This window comes from Balaenoptera physalus (genome assembly GCF_965194825.1).
Source record: "Balaenoptera physalus genome assembly, chromosome: 4".
NCBI classification, from domain to species: domain Eukaryota; kingdom Metazoa; phylum Chordata; class Mammalia; order Artiodactyla; family Balaenopteridae; genus Balaenoptera; species Balaenoptera physalus.
Window position 1 is genome coordinate 90,381,175 of NC_138891.1, and position 16,193 is coordinate 90,397,367.

The 16,193-nt window shown below is 37.9% G+C and overlaps 1 protein-coding gene across 3 annotated transcripts in view; it reads left to right on the forward strand.

The window, feature by feature from the left end:
• Positions 1 to 15,484, forward strand: part of MORC1 (MORC family CW-type zinc finger 1) — a 363,536-nt gene extending 348,052 nt beyond the window's left edge. For all 3 annotated transcript variants that reach the window (XM_082460154.1, XM_082460155.1, XM_082460156.1), the window contains 2 exons: positions 2,431 to 2,625; positions 5,693 to 15,484. In XM_082460154.1, coding sequence (XP_082316280.1) covers positions 2,431 to 2,625; positions 5,693 to 5,782 — 285 coding nt within the window. In that variant the 3' untranslated portion in view covers positions 5,783 to 15,484. The remainder of the gene's footprint in view (positions 1 to 2,430; positions 2,626 to 5,692) is intronic.
• The last annotated feature ends 709 nt before the right edge of the window (positions 15,485 to 16,193 follow it).

Consider the following 16,193-nt stretch of genomic DNA (forward strand, 5'->3'; position numbering starts at 1 on the left):
TTGTTTGGGTTTGTTTTATTATTGTTGTTGCTCTTTATAAGAAAGTGTTTCCTGGCTATTGTTTAGGATGGCAAAAGCTATAAAATTCTGAAGTTCTGAAAACTAAGACTATAATTGGCTGCTGACATCTGAAATGTCCTTGACTCTGTCCTCATTATTCCAGCTGTGTTGAATTATTTACCGTACTCTACCTTCAGCCCGTGGGAGATCTCACTTCCTGGGTTTGACAGAAGCCTCCACGGGAAGCATCTTTGAAGCTTCTTGGAGGAGGTGGTTATTGCCTTAATTGTAAGCCATCAACTTCTTGTAGGTTGAATTGAGCATGTTCAAAAAAGGATGCCCCTCCAAGATCTCAGAATGTAGCCTGCATTTCAAGGCAGGATTGGCCCACGTGTTTGAAGTCCCTTTGCTGTGAATGCTGAACATCTGATGTCCTAACTCTTCACTATTTAGTGCCATGTGGCAGGCATTGGAAATAGAGAGGTGTACAAAACCAATTTTTTTTTTACATTGAGGTTGCATTCCAGAGGGAAAGATAGATAACGAACACTTAAATAAAACATAAATAAACATACAATGTGATGTGCCATAAAATAATTGTGCAAGGCCAGGGGATAGACAGTGATGATGTGTTGGGGAAGGGGAGCCTATTTCAGATACAGAGAGCAAGGAATATCTGAGCCATGCTTTAATACTGGTTGAGGCCAAGAGTGAGCCTTGTGTATATCTGGGGCTGAATCTGCTGAACAAAGAAAGCAGCAAGGGCAAAGGGCCTGTGGCAGGAGGGAGCTTGATGTATACCTGGAAGGGCGAGGCCTAGAACTCAGGAAATGAGGTAAGAAGAGGCAGAGCCAGGTCAAGGATTTCAGAGTCTAATTCCTGTGCCCTCACACAAACATCCAGGCAGTGTAAGTCTCGAAAGAAATCTAAGATTTCTTTTCGTGGCAATCTACAGATTTCACAATTAAGTCTCACCTTTAATACAACACATGATATATATGTGTGAATGTATGTGCGTATATATATAAACACACGCATATATGGCCATTATTTACCACTGTGGAGTGATATTTGGGTCCCTGCTCCCAAATATTCCTCTCGGTTAATAGCACATGAATAGTATACATAATTGGATGTGAACTAGTGATGTCAATCCAACTCAGATACCTTAAGTCAGGACTTTAATGCTCTTCTATTTAATGGAGACTCCACACCCGCCTCTCAACTCTAATAATATCTGTGCCTTACTTGGGGCACAATACATTTCCTCCCATAAGATACAATATTTGCATACTTGTATTATCTCATTCTGTAGACAAGAAGCTTCTTGAGGGCAAAGACTAAATCTTACATATCTCTGCATCACCTATAATAAAATTCAGTGCCTCGAATTTAGGAAGTGGTTGGTGAATGTCTATTAAACAGAATTCAGTATACTTAGGGGGTTTTGTTTGTTTAAAGAATTTTATAGAAAAAGGAGAAATGTGTGAGGTCAATGAGTGCTTAATGGGGATGACGTGGCAGTGTTGGGGAAGGGCCTGCATGTATTAGTGAGTGTAGTGGAGGAGGGTGAAGGGGGACAGGGTGGACCCAGAAGACAAACGAGGCTACCCTACAATTTTCCTGGCAACCCAGCATATTAGAATACAGAAATCTTCCTATTGCTGAAACATTCAAATGTTTATCAAAACAGGATTTGCCCTGTATCTCTTTCTCAGAATATCCCCTAGCCCTCTCAAAATGTTGATACAGGCAATTAATGTCATTTTGAAATTGAAACATTTGGCCACTCCATTACTTCTTTCTATTCTGTGAGTGTCTCAGGTGCAACACGAGCTCTTGGAAAATAACCAAGACTCTTGAATTAGCAAAGGTCACATGTGTTAGTGTATAACCGTACTCTTTACATCAGATTAGGGAACCAAGGAGAGCGGCAGACTAGGAATTCCTCTTACTGTAGCTTCTGTGCTTTTCAGATGCTACAGACTTGAGTTATAAATCACACATTTAAAGTCCCAAGTGGCTGGACACTCTGTAGTCACCTATGAGTTACTGGTGCTGTGGCGAGTGGTCACAGGCACCTAGCCCCTTTGTGCCTTGAAGAATATGGTAGCCCTGGTAGGAGAACAAATTCAAGCATTACTAGGTTTCTTCTTTATTCCAAAGCAAGGGTTTCTGAGCTGACCTTGGCGTGCCTCTTTATATTATAGTTACTGGACTATTGTACATTTTTCCTTCTTTCTCTTCCTCTTCCATCAGATTGTTAGTTCCTTAAGGGATCAACATATCTTAAATGTAGACCACCCATAGTACATACATACAGAGTTGACACTTGGTACATATGTGTAGAATTGGAATATGATATTCTGCTATTAGGGAGGAAAGTAATATTTTAAAAATATACTAAAACTGTTTTTAAAACATTCCCAGATCCATAATGTTTACATGGTCCAATATGAAAAAAAACTAAAGAAAACCATGCAATCCATTATCTATGATACAAACAGAAGAGCAGTGGTTAATGAAGTATCCCTGGGACAATGTGAAAAAAAAAGAAAAATCACTGAAGACAAACTGAATAGTCTTCGTGTGAAACTGACAGTATTATTGCAGAAACTTCAGCTGGTAAGAAATGAAATTTTATTTGAGTAATAGGAACACACATTGTGTGGAGAGCTCTGGGCTAGCTTCCTCTCCTAATGTCATCCACTTACGACTTTGGACGAGTCACTTAACCGAGCCCTAACTCTCTCTTAATGGATATTGAAATCACAAATAAATGAACTTTGAAAGTATAAATTAGAACACTGTTTTAAAGGCCTATTATTTTTTCCCTTTAAAAAATCCGAATCTTTGCTTGTGCTGTTGGTATAGTTCGATCATGCTGTCTCCTCCGTAGCATATTTCCAGTAGGAAATTTTTTCTAATTTTTTCAGACAACAAAATATTTTAATTTTTATCCTAATACAGAGGTTAAAAATACAGACTCTTCTAATCTTAGGGGAGAGGTTAGAGAGATTGGAAAATATCATGTAAGTATGAATTACTGTTCTTCTTGTTTGTTTATATATTTGAATGCATAAAGAATTGGGCTTCTATGATAGATTGAGCCAGTGAGGAAAGACCCATCTTCTACTACAGCATATACAAATGCTGGGGAGAAAACATCAAAAATTAAAGTATATATATCCAATGTTGAAAAGTCTTTCTGTAGATGCTAGAAATAAATTGAGAAATCAACAGTGAGCCCAGGAACTATGTCTGTGTTTCTCAGCTTTCCTTGGGGTATAAACAAAGGTTGTTGAGTGGGACTCCTAGGAAAGCTCCCTAAGGAGGGGGTCAGAGAGCTCTCTGGGGGCCCGCAAGGGCAGGTCTGTGTCTGGAGCAACTTGGCATCATACACTCAGCACCCAGCACTTTGTGTTGCTTCCCCAGCACTGGTGATGGACACCTGGGCACTCTCTGGGCTGCCTCAAGACTAGCCTTTGGCTCAGTTTATTGTCATGGTAAACTGGAAGCTCCTTAGATATCCTCTAGCCTGCTTTAAAAAAGTATATGGAAATAGGGTCTGACAGGGAGAAAATTGTCTCAGGACCCACACAAAACTCAGACATAGGCCCTGAGTCTGGGACAGGAGACAGGTCCTTCCTGGGCCATGCAGGGAGAGGGGGCAGGAGCTGTCTCCCAGAGAGACCTGCCTGGAGGCCTGGAGGACGGCCTTGCCCATGAAGGGGGTCGCAGAGAGGCAGACGAGGAAACTTATGCATCAGTATTGAATATGATGAGCATGGACTTTGAAGCCGACTGTCTGGTTTTAAGTGTGAGAGTTCATTGCTCTTTCAAAAACTATGCATCTTTGGATTTTCTGGGATTTCTCTTATATAAAATACAAAATAAAAACACAGAAAGTATTTTTGATTAAGTATATAGCCAAAAGAGAAAATCCCTCTCTTCTTGGCTGGTCTAGGCAACAGTTAAAATGTTTCATTATTAAAATAAAAAGGATGATTAAAGCTAACCGTTTTCACATAATGGTAATTATATTTGTCCTTCTGTCAACAGTACTACCTAAGCCAATTTGTGAGAGTGGGATTTGAGTGGAGGTCCTTTGGGTTCTTGTGGCTGCAGAGGGTGGCGAACGTTTTTGCATGTAAAAGGTCTGGTGGAGCCTCACACATGGTAGGGTTTCAGTGATGACTGTTGTTTCACTAACAAGAACAACTAGAGAGACCAAGGAAGTTCTTTATCAGAGTAATGGAATACCACTGTCTATCAAGAAAGTTCATAAAAATTATTTGGTTCTCACAATAGCAAATCTGTTCGGCTAGCAAAAAAAAAAAAGAAAGAATAGTAGTTTACTCTTCCTTCTGTGTCAAACCCCTGGGTTCCCTCACAGTAGCCAGAGTAATTATACTAACTTAATTTGTTTTATTCACTAGTAAAGAGGTGAAGGGCTTTAGCCCACAGAATGTGAAATGTTTTATCCAGTATCATGGGAGAGGTACTCAAAAGGCTCCTGCCCAGATATGTTTACTCTCATCCCCCACTTGAAATTTACATTTTCAGTGCCTTTAATTGCCCGAGCAACTACCATGGAGTAGAGCAGACACATGAGATGCGGTGGACCTGGAACAGACGGTTGGGGCAGCACATGAAGAACCTGGGGACAGGATCAACCTGGAGTCCTAGCAGGAAGTCTAGTCTGCCGGGTAGAGGACAGGAGCCAAAGGATTAGACCAGACTGAACAGGCTGAGAGCGGTCGGTGTCAGAAAGGGTCACACAGGGCATTCCTCAGGGTCAGTGAATATTTGGAAACCCTAGTGAATATCAGTATCATGGAAACCCAAACAGGGTCCTAGTTACAAAGCTGGGACTCAGTACAATTCAGGCTTGTTAGAAGACTGAGCAAATCTAGGGCAAAGGGAGCAAAGCAAAAACACATTTAATGGAACCAGATGAGGGATGGAGAAACTATGATAGTGCCAGACACTTATTGGAAACAATAATAACATTGGGATTATTTCTGAAAGGTCCTTCCTAAAAATTCTCCTATCCATCAGCGCAGTTGGAGAATGAGTTGATCCCATGGTTGGGCCTGAGGGAGTGAGACTTAGGTCAGTAAAGAGGGAGCATTTGTCCCGCTGTTCATGGATCAAGAAGCTCAAGGAAGGAGATCTTGAGATTACCCCAATAGAGAACTGAGGGAAAGAGAAAAGGGGACAGATCAGGGCAGCAAGCCGAAGGTTGTGGGAAAAGATGCTGCAGAGGAAAAAGGAGAAACAGAGAAGTCAGAATTTGCCTGCCCATCTGTTTTGCCTCTAAGGCTAAAAATTCATGAATTTTAAGATGGAAGATGAGAGCCTATAACAGAAAAATGAGATGAGGGCGGGGGCTTTAGGAATATGACAAGTAATTAAATAGAAGGGGAACCCCCCCCCAAAAACACAGTTGAACTAATTTCCGCTAAAGAAGAAGAAGAAGAAAAAAAGAAGATTCAAGTTCCTAACCACTTGTGAGCATAAAATGAGATTAAATGCAAAAACATTTCAGAAGGTTAAAAGCATTATTCAAATGCAAACTGGGTTTTGTTGCTACATGAATCATAGGGAAGACTGGTCCAAGGCCACCCAGATTACAGGAATAAACCCTGTAGCTTCTTCCCCTCCTATGATTGTTGCTTCTCTTTTCCAGGGCGGTCCAGCAGGAGACCTGGAGCAGATTGACAGTTATTTAGAAGCTTTGCTTAAAGAAGATAATTTCCTTTTTCAGCATTTTAAATAAAGTGACTGCAGGTACAGGACATAGTCTCCTTTCAGAAAAGAAGGAAAGTACTTCTCAAAATTAAAAGAAAAGACATTCCATTTTTTAAAATGCGAATAAGAAAAAAAGAAGATTCTTTAAAAAAAAATCTCCTCTGCACTTGTTATTGTAAAGTTCATCTTGTTTAACAGTAAGAAAATTTTATGTTTTAGAAATGGAGACTGGTTTACAATTTGTATGTTTCCAGTTCTATTCCCTAACTCTTCCTGTTCTTTCAGAAACCATTTCTAGAGTTCTCTAATTCCCGTGAGCTGCTAAGAAAGATGGAAATGTCATTTAGGCTTAAATTTTGTTTTCACTAAAAAGATTGTAAAAACTGGAAAACAATGGTTTGTAAGAGCCAAAGAACTACAGAATCACCTCCTTTTGAAACTTGAGTTGAAAAAGAAAGACATTATACCCCTTCTCCACTACAGCCAGTACTCAGTAAAGCAGATAATATACATCCCAAAAGAACTTTGAGATATATTTTATATGATAATTTTACTATTGAGTTATAGTAAAAGAACCAATCTTCTAAGCATAATATGAATACATATTACATATATGTAAGAATTGTGTTTTATATTTTCCTTGACAACTGTTTGTTTTATTTGTTTAGAAATGTCTGCAACTTTGGACAAAAGCAATAAAACATTTAATAGTTGTTTGTGTAATTGCATAATTTTATTTTTATGTACATGCACATAGTACAAAATTCAGAACATGTGAAATGGAATACAGTACAGTGAAAAGTCTTCATCCCGTTCTTGTCTTTAGTTACTTAATTACTCTTCTCAAGAGGCATGGTTTTACTAGTTACTTATGAATTCATCCAAAATCAGTCAATGTATATAAAACCATATAAATCATTATGTGGATATAAATATGGATGTAATAGCATCCAAAATATGCTTTTGTTTTTTTCCACTTAATATATCTTCAAGATCATTCCATATCAGGCTCAGTATAGGTAGCGCTGTCTCATTATCTTTAAATTGCTCTTTATTATTCCATTCTATAGGTGTACCAAAATTTATTTTAGGTAAATATCCATCTTATGATGGACATTTACATTTTTCTTTTTTTTCTCTTTTATAAGGCTTTTGCTTTTCTTTCTTTTTTAAAAAATTTTAAAAAATTTATTAAGGTGTAGTTGATTTACAGTGTTTTGTTAGTTTCTGGTGTACAGCAAAGTAATTCAGCTATACCTATATATAATAGTTTGCATTTGCTAATACCAAACTCTCGATTCATCCCTCCCTCTCCCCCCCTCCCTCTTGGCAACCATAAGTCTCTTCTCTATGTCTGTGAGTCTGTTTCTGTTTCATAGGTAAGTTCATTTGTGTCATATTTTAGATTCCACGTATAAGTGATATTATATGGCACTTCTCTTTCTCTTTCTCACTTACTTTGCTTAGTATGATAATCTCTGAGTCCATCCATGTTGCTGCAAATGGCATTATTTCACTCTTTTTTATGGCTTTTTTCCCTTGTGTATATATGTACCACATCTTCTTTACCCATTCATCTGTTGATGGACACTTAGGTTGTCTCCATGTCTTGGCTATTGTAAATAATGCTGCTATGAACATTGGGGTGCATGTATCTTTTTGAATTATAGTTTTGTCTGGGTATATGTCCAGTAGTGGGATTGTTGGATCATATGGCAATTCTATTTTTAGTTTTTTGAGGAATCTCTATTCTGTATTCCATAGTGGCTGCACCAATTTACATTCCCACCAACAATAGGAGGGTTCCCTTTTCTCCACACCCTCTCTAGCATTTGTTATTTGTAGACTTTTTAATGATGGCTGTTCTGACTGGTGTGAGGTGGTACCTCATTGTAGTTTTGATTTGCATTTCTCTAATAATTAGTGATATTGAGCATCTTTTCATGTGCCTATTGGCCATCTGTATTTCTTCTTTGGAGAAATGTCTATTTAGGTCTTCTGCCCATTTTTTGATTGGATTGTTTGGTTTTTTGTTATTGAGTTGTATGAGCTGTTCATATATTTTGGAAATTAAGCCCTTATTGGTCACATCATTTGCAAATAATTTCTCCCAGTCCGTAGGTTTTCTTTTCATTTTGTTTATGGTTTCCTTTGCTGTGCAAAAGCTTATAAGTATGATTAGGTCTCATTTGTTTATTTTTGCTTTATTTCTATTGCCTTGGGAGACTGACCTAAGAAAACATTGGTATGATTTATGTCAGAGAATGTTTTGCCTATGTTCTCTTCTAGGAGTTTTGTTGTATCATGTCTTATATTTAAGTCTTTAAGCCATTATGAATTTATTTTTGTGTATGATGTGAGGGTATGTTCTAACTGCATTGATTGACATGCAGCTGTCCAGCTTTCCCAACACCACTTGCTGAAGAGACTGTCTTTTCTCCATTGTATATTCTTGCCTCCTTTGTCAAAGATTAATTGACTGTAGGTGTTTGGGTTTATTTCTGGGCTCTCTATTCTGTTCTGTTGATCCATATGTCTGTTTCTGTGCCAATACCATGCTGTTGTGATTACTGTAGCTTTGTAGTATTGTCTGAAGTCTGGGACGGTTATGCCTCCTGCTTTGTTCTTTTTCCTCAGGATTTCTTTGCCAATTCTGGGTCTTTTATGGTTCCACATAAATTGTAGGATTATTCTAGTTCTGTGAAAAATGTGATGGGTAATTTGATAGGGATCACATTAAGTCTGTAGATTGCTTTGGGTAGTGTGGCCATTTTAACAGTGTTAATTCTTCCAATCCAAGTGCATGGAATATCTTTCCATTTCTTTGAATCACCTTCAGTTTCCTTTATTAATGTTTTAGAGTTCTCAGCATATAAGTCTTTCACCTCCTTGGTCAGGATTATTCCTAAATAATTTTTTTTTTGATGCAATTTTAAAAGGGATTGTTCTTTTACATTCCCTTTCTGATATTTCATTGTTAGTGTTCTTTTTTTTTTTTCATGTTTACATGTTCTCATCCTTTTGGATTTACATGCACACAACAGTGAACATTCTTGTAAATAATGTTCATTTCACACATATGCAATTATACTTGTTAAATAAACTTCAGAAGATGCATTGCTGGGTCAAAGGGTACATACGGATATTATTAATAGATATTGCCTAATAACACTTCATAAAAATTGTATTAATAAACACCCTCCAGCAATATATTAATGTCTGTTTCTCACACCTTCACCTACCCCATGAATTATCAAGCTTTCTTATGTCATTGATCAAATAGGGGAAAAGTGGTATATACTTGTAACTTTAATGTACATTTCTTATGAGTAAGACTGAGCACATTTTCATGTTTAAAATTCATTTGAATTTTCAAATTTGGCCTTTGTTCATTTTTCAACTTGGTTATATTTTCCTACTAATTTATAGGAACTATTTTCATATTAGGGAAATAATCTTTTTTATATGATGTGTGTCACAAATGTTTTCTCATAATTTTTCATTTTTTAATGTTTTTATTATGTTTTGAGCCATGTGAGATTTTCAAAAATGTTTGCTTTAATTTCCTTTCATTTATGGCTTCTGGGTTTTTTAGTCATATTTAGAGAGTACTTTCCAATGCTAAAATTCTAAAGAAATTTTACATTGTTTTCTCTAATGATTTTGATAATCATATTGCTAAATCTTTGATTCATCTAGAATTTATTTTGCTGTAAGGAGTAAGTTAGAGATCTGACTTTGTTGTGTGTGTGTGTTTCCACAATAATGTCCCAGAATTATCAGTTGAATAATCAGTCTTTTCCCCAATGATCTGCAGTACCACCTTATTGCATGTTAAATTCCTATTTGTATTTGCACTGAGTTCTAAAACACAAAAAAAATCTCTATTTTTTTCCATTGATTGTCTCATCTTTTCTCTTGTTGGGTCCATGTTGTTGTTTTGGTAGAGCTAGCTAATAATTTTATTTTTTGAAAATTTCCTCTGTATCTTTGTGTGTGTAATTCTCATTCAAACTTAGAATTAGGTTTCAATTCACTACCTACCCCTCAAATTTTATTTGTACTTTGTTGGGTTTGTGGTTAGGGAGAATTGCATATATATGTATATATATAAGTCTTTCTACCCAAGACCAAAATATGCCTTTCTATATGTTCAGGTCTTCATTACTGACCTATATTATTATTTAAAATTTTTCTTCAAATATATCTAGTATATTATAGTTATATTTTTTGTAATTAATTAGATTTATTCTATGGCCTATTAAAAATGAATCTTTTTTCCCATTATCTTATGACTGGTTAATGTTTTATATAGCAAGATTTCTGATTTTGAGATATAAATATTGTATCCAGTGTAAGAATACTCTTTATTTCAAGTAATCATTATGCAGTTTTTTTTAAAGCATAATTTATATGATCAAACAGTTTCTGGATCTCAGGTTCTTGCATTGTTGATCTATACAAAGTTTTCCTTCCACAGGGGATTTTCTTGGCCCCTTAAAAGCTTTCATTATCTTCCTCTGCCAACATCAGTATCCATTCTTCCTTTAATCTAAAAATTGGTGATTAATGAATGTTAATGGCGATAAGAAGTCAATGCCTCTGAGCATTCTTCTGGCAGACATTTAGAAAGAGTCTGAAGGGGGACTTCCTCAGAGAATGGTTTTTGAAGATTTTTACAGGATGTTCCTCATATTTCCTAACTGAATATTCCCAAGGGCTGAGTCCTCATTATCTCATCTTCTCTCTTTTTACTCTGCATAAGAAATCTCATCTACTCTAATGGTTTCAAGTAATACTTCCAAATGAATAAGTTCTAAATTTCTATGACCTGATTGAACACTTCATTTAAATCTAGTTATGAAATAGAAATTTTCTATTGAAAGTCTATATTGGTATGTTTGACAGAAAATTAATCATAACCTCTCCGCTTCCTGTCAAGGCAGTTCATTGAGGCCCCAGTGGCTCCAGTTCTTGGAGGATCTGGGGTTTTAAACAGGTAATCAGTTAGGACTAAGGAATGGGGACTAAAGTAGTAACTAGACTTATGAACTGAGTCAACATGGGAATCGGGGGGGAAAAATGGAGTAAGTTTAGGGGAGGAGAGCCATGTTGGGACCAGATGACTCCAGGAGGAAATAATATAATTCTGTTGCTCCTAAGTATGGTTGGTAGCAAAATGGCTTGGGGACCACACGGGGCAATTCATTTCCATTATTAGACCATGGATACAGTTCTTAGGCCCATTGGATCAGCTCTGAAGTCCATTGGCAATTTGGGCTTGGCTGGGACCAGATAAGCTCAGGAACTAGAGTGGGATAAAACCAACAGGCAGAGGGTATGGCTAGATGCAGGTTTGAGAGACAAAAGACAAGATCAGAAAGCGGGGGTGGGGCGGGTGGGTGCAGGCAGTGGCAGGTACAATGCCGGAAGACACAGCCCCATATCTTCCTTTATCTGAAGTCCACAATTTACAGCCTACTACATCTACAACTCTTCTAACTACTTATTATCTGGTTATCTCTGCCTATTTCTCTCTCATACATAGAATTCCTTTAACAATACTCAGAATGTTTAATTTTTCCGTGGCTTAAAAAAATGTTCTTCATCTAAATTTATCTTCACAATATTCAGATATGAGAAGGCAGATACTCTTGATACTATTTTACAGATGGGAAACTGAGACATAACCGAAGTAACAGTTCAATGTAGTTAATAAGTGGTAAACAAAGCCTAGAACCCAGACTTTCTGATTGCAACTCTAACTTCCTTCCATTAAACCCCACTGTACCACTCAATAATGTAGGCGTAACTTATGGCTAACGATATGGCAAGGGTTACCCTCTAAAATACTGTCTCTGTCCTTTACAGAAAACTCTCTCTCTGAATGGCAGTAAGCAACAATCCCATCAGCTAGTAAGTGACCTTGGTCTTAAAATTGTACAGGTGAATTAATCTCACTGGCTTTCTATTCTTATTTAGCCTATAGCCGTAAGAGGTTTAGAGTAGTTTCTAAGTGCATATGTTAACCTCAAGTTTTAGTGAAGAGTGAGGGACTAAATCCAGAAAGACCTTACATGAAAACAGCCGGAGAAAACCTGTAGACTGAATCAGGATGGGGAATAGCGAATCTATAGCTGGTGGTGAGACAGCACCTCCTGCTAAAGAGACCCGTGTGTGGTACAGAAAACTTAAAATGCAATATCCATCCGGTCTGCAAACACTGTGTGAGTTTAAGACATGCTTGCATCTGCAAGGTCTGAATCAAAAAGCCAGTCAACATGTTGATCAAATCTGTAATACCGTTGACAAGAACAAAGTAAGAACTTTTACTTATCATTTGGCTATGATTCTCCATTTCCCTCTTTTTTCAATATAAAATAGCTTAAGGTAAAATGTGTGTGTTCCACTGAATGGGGAGGTCTTCAGAGAACCCACAGCTTGTAGGTGAGTCATTAAACACATTTAGCAGTGCCCGCATGAAAATAATTGCGAACTAGCCTCTCTGCCCTTGGAAATGTTCTGCATGTAGGGAGTTATTTTAAAACCAAATTAAATTTTGGCGTGGAATTCTAATGCTGTCCTTTAAACAAATCTAATAAGTGCAGATTGATTTACAAAGACTGTTTTCAAAGTATTTAATGCATTGGTGACATTTTATAGAAAAGCAAATTACAGGAATCTGCTTTTAAAAGTGTGATTGCATCTAGATTGGCAGATAAATCAATACAAATTAGCCAACATGTTGTTCATACTCATAACAAAAGTTAGAATGCTTCATAATCCTTTTCTTTTTTTCATATCTGACCAATTTATTTTGGGGAAAAACAAAATAATTTACAGTTTTAAATTCAGATAAATATTAGTTTCTAAAGATTGTTACTCAACTGTTGTCTTGAATTTACTCATTCCTGAGCTGCAGCACATTTAATTTCATGTCTTAAAAAAATATAAAAACGAGAAAAGAAAATAGGGAATAGAAAAAAATAAGACAAAAAAATGACAATCTGAAATACTAGGCTAAGTTCTTCCTGTCTGCTTTTCCTTGTACATTTTAGTTGTTTTACCTGTGGATCTGTATATTTCAAAATATGCTGATGCCGTCTAGAATAAAAGGGAAGGGGAAATACTACTGGTAGAAAAATAGATGACTTTAGAAGGCTGTGCATGATAATAGAAGATAAAGAAGGGATAATTAATTCAGTACAGTTAAAACAACTGGCTGTCCATTAGGATGTATGGAATCTAATACAGCCTTTTGAGCCCTTAAGCCAAAAAAACCAGATGACTTAAAAGGAGGTAACAGCCAGGACCTGGGGAAAATTAAACCTATGCAAAATTAACAGCTATTTTAATCCTTGTAGCAATGTCAGGAACATTTCTTTTAGGACATTATTGTCCTTTGTTCTTTGTTTTCAAATATGAATTAAGGACTGCCTGCTTATCATGACTGTTTCCCTCCTCATAAATTTTTACTTAGTGTAGTTGCAAGCAAACCTGGCTCTGCCCCTGAGGAGCTTACAAATCAGTAGAAAAATGAGGCAGATTCTGATTTTGTTTTAACTCTGAAAAAGGTTTTGGATATGCTATAGACTGAATATTTATGTTCCCCTCTCAAATCATATGTTGAAATCCAAACCCCAATATGATATTTGGAGGTGGGGGGTCTTGGGGGGGTGGTTAGGTCATGAGGGCAGAGCATTCATGAATGGGATCAGTGCCCTTATAAGGAGTTCCCAGAGAGCTCCCTTGCCCCTTCCTCCATGTGAGGACACAGTGAGAAGACTGTTGTCTGTCAATGGGAAATGCGTTGTCTATGGGCCCAGGAAATGGGCCCTCACCAGACACTGAATCTGCCTATGCCTTTGATCTTGGACTTCCCAGACTAAGAAATGTGAGAAATAAATGTGTTTATACCTTCCAGTCTATGGTATTTTTGTTGTAGCAGCCTGGACTAAACAGGACGACCCTGTGTGCACACTGGCATGTTGTCTCTCTTTGTCTCTGCCTGTGTACGTATCTCTCAGCTCTCTCTCCCTCTCTGTCATTCTCTATGTCTCACTCATGTGGCAGCTGCTGACCCACTGTGCCTGCTGTGAGCGTCCCAATTTCACAATGGAAGTCTGTTGCTCTAGACAGCAGCTTCTCAGGCTCTGATGGTGGTATTCCTGAGAGTTTAGAAGATGAACTATCAAGTTCTTTAGTTATTCCCCAAAGGTGTTGATGTCATGTCCCAGGCCAGCAATTTTGTTGTTAGCCCAATGTTTGTGGAAGCACTGTGGGTGTCAGTGGTTCATATGCAAGAACAGGAACATGCCGTCGAGGAAGCAGGCACAGACAGTGTCCAGAGTGTCCGGGGCCTGTGTGCCATTGGAGTGAGAGTCCTCTGACAGTCATGGGATGGCCAAACCCATCTCAGGAGCTCAACTGAAATGACTTGGAAGTTCTGCTCTTTATGATTTGTCATAGAGATTTCATGTTTGCTTAGGAAGCAAGTAAACCTAGGCAGGCAGTGATGACTGATGCCACGAAGGGTGTGGAGATCTCAACATAAAATCAGGTCGTAAAATGAGAAGAGTAAGGATTGTTCATTATCAAGTGATAGCGAGAAATGATATGCAGTTATGCATAGGAAAACAAAAAAGCCACATGTTTAATTAGATCAATAAAACTATCAGCTGTCCAGAAACCTGGAGGATTTACTCTTTGTAAGAAGCTCCTCTGCAGTTTTACTATTCTGGATAGACATCATTCTAAAACACTCTCCTGCTTCCTCAAAGTGCTGGTAAAACATTTTCTTGATATTAGAGTCATTATTATGAACACTGGTTATTTCATTTATGAAATGCCAAGAAGCACCGATGCCTATTGAAGTTGCTGGAGCTAAGTTCCCTGATGTCAAAAACCCTGAAAGTATGCACTTTTTGTGTGTGTGTGTGAATAATATTTTATTTAGTCATTTTTGTTTACAACAAAAATATGGAACGCTTCATGAATTTGCGTGTCATCCTTGCACAGGGGCCATGCTAATCTTCTCTGTATCGTTCCAATTTTAGTATATGTGCTGCCGAAGCGAGCACAAAGTATGCACTTTTGTTGTGTTTGCTCTTACTGTTTTTCTGTCCCTTTCCCTGCTGTCAAACACACTTTACCCAGCTTTCTGATTGTTATAATACTAAAAAGCTTCCAATCTCTTTCTACTCTGCCATTGCTAAGTGGCTTCAGCTTGTACTCAAGTTAACCAAGACTATTAGAATAGTGCTTAAAGTAAATAGATTCCAAAATTTAGAGTATAAAGTTTATAACGATTCCTTTGGCTAATCACACACACTTGCAGCCTGCTCTCTGGCACTCAGTAAAAACAGTTAAGGCTTTCTGAGTGCTTGTGATGTACCTACCCCTGTTCTAGGCACAGTACGTAGACTAACACACTCAACATAATGATGATAATAAAACCTGCTTTACAGTAGTGGCCATGATGTTAGCACCCCGGACCTCCAGGGAAGGTAACTGACCAGGGCCCCAGGGGCATCGCTTTGCAATCCATCACTGTAGTTGAGCTGAGTCTGTGCCCAGGTTTAGAATATGACCAGTGATTGAGTGCAGCAGAAATAATAAGGTCAGCCCATTCCTAAGACAAGGGGACTCCTCTGTCAGCTGGCTTTGGCTCAAGGATTCCCTGGTGGCTTTGTTGAACCGTAAGTTTCAGGAGTGTCAAGGACACTTCCACCCAACCTTCTCTTGCTCTCTTCACCTGGATCAGATTAGCATCCTGGTCTGGCAGCTCGTTCAACCTTCCCTGACTTCCTTCTTGTTTCCTTCCACACAGCGTTTTTCCAAATAAAATCCTTAAATTGGGATTGATAGGTCTAATATCCTGTGAGTGAGAGTCACGGAAAAACAGCCCAGAGAAAATGTAAGATGACATAACAAACCAGAAAAATCAGACACTATCAGACACATGTTTCACAAGGGCCTGGCACAATCAAAAATAGAGATCAACCTACAGCATATGCTGAGAAATTTTGTAATTTTCATAAAAGGGGGGAAAATGGAAATCAAATTAGCATTGAGCTTCTTAACACCTACACCGGAGACTAGAAGTAAATGGAGAAAAGCTTCCAAAATTTTGAGGGGAAGGTATGAGGCCAAATCAAATGTGGGGGGGGGGGAAAGATATTCAAGGACTGAAAAGTTTTACTTCACATTTATTTTTTATTAGGAAGCTACTGGAGCAGGTGCTCCAGCAAAATGAGGGACTAGATCAACAAAGAGGGAGAAAATGAATCCAACATAGGAAAACAGATGTGGGCAGTCCAGGGTCATGGAGAAGGGCAGTGCAGATCAACAGCTATGCAGAAAGCCCAATGTGCTTCTCCTCCCGATTGAAAGGAAGAAGGGGGACTCAGGGAGGAAAACCTGAAGAAATGACATTGATG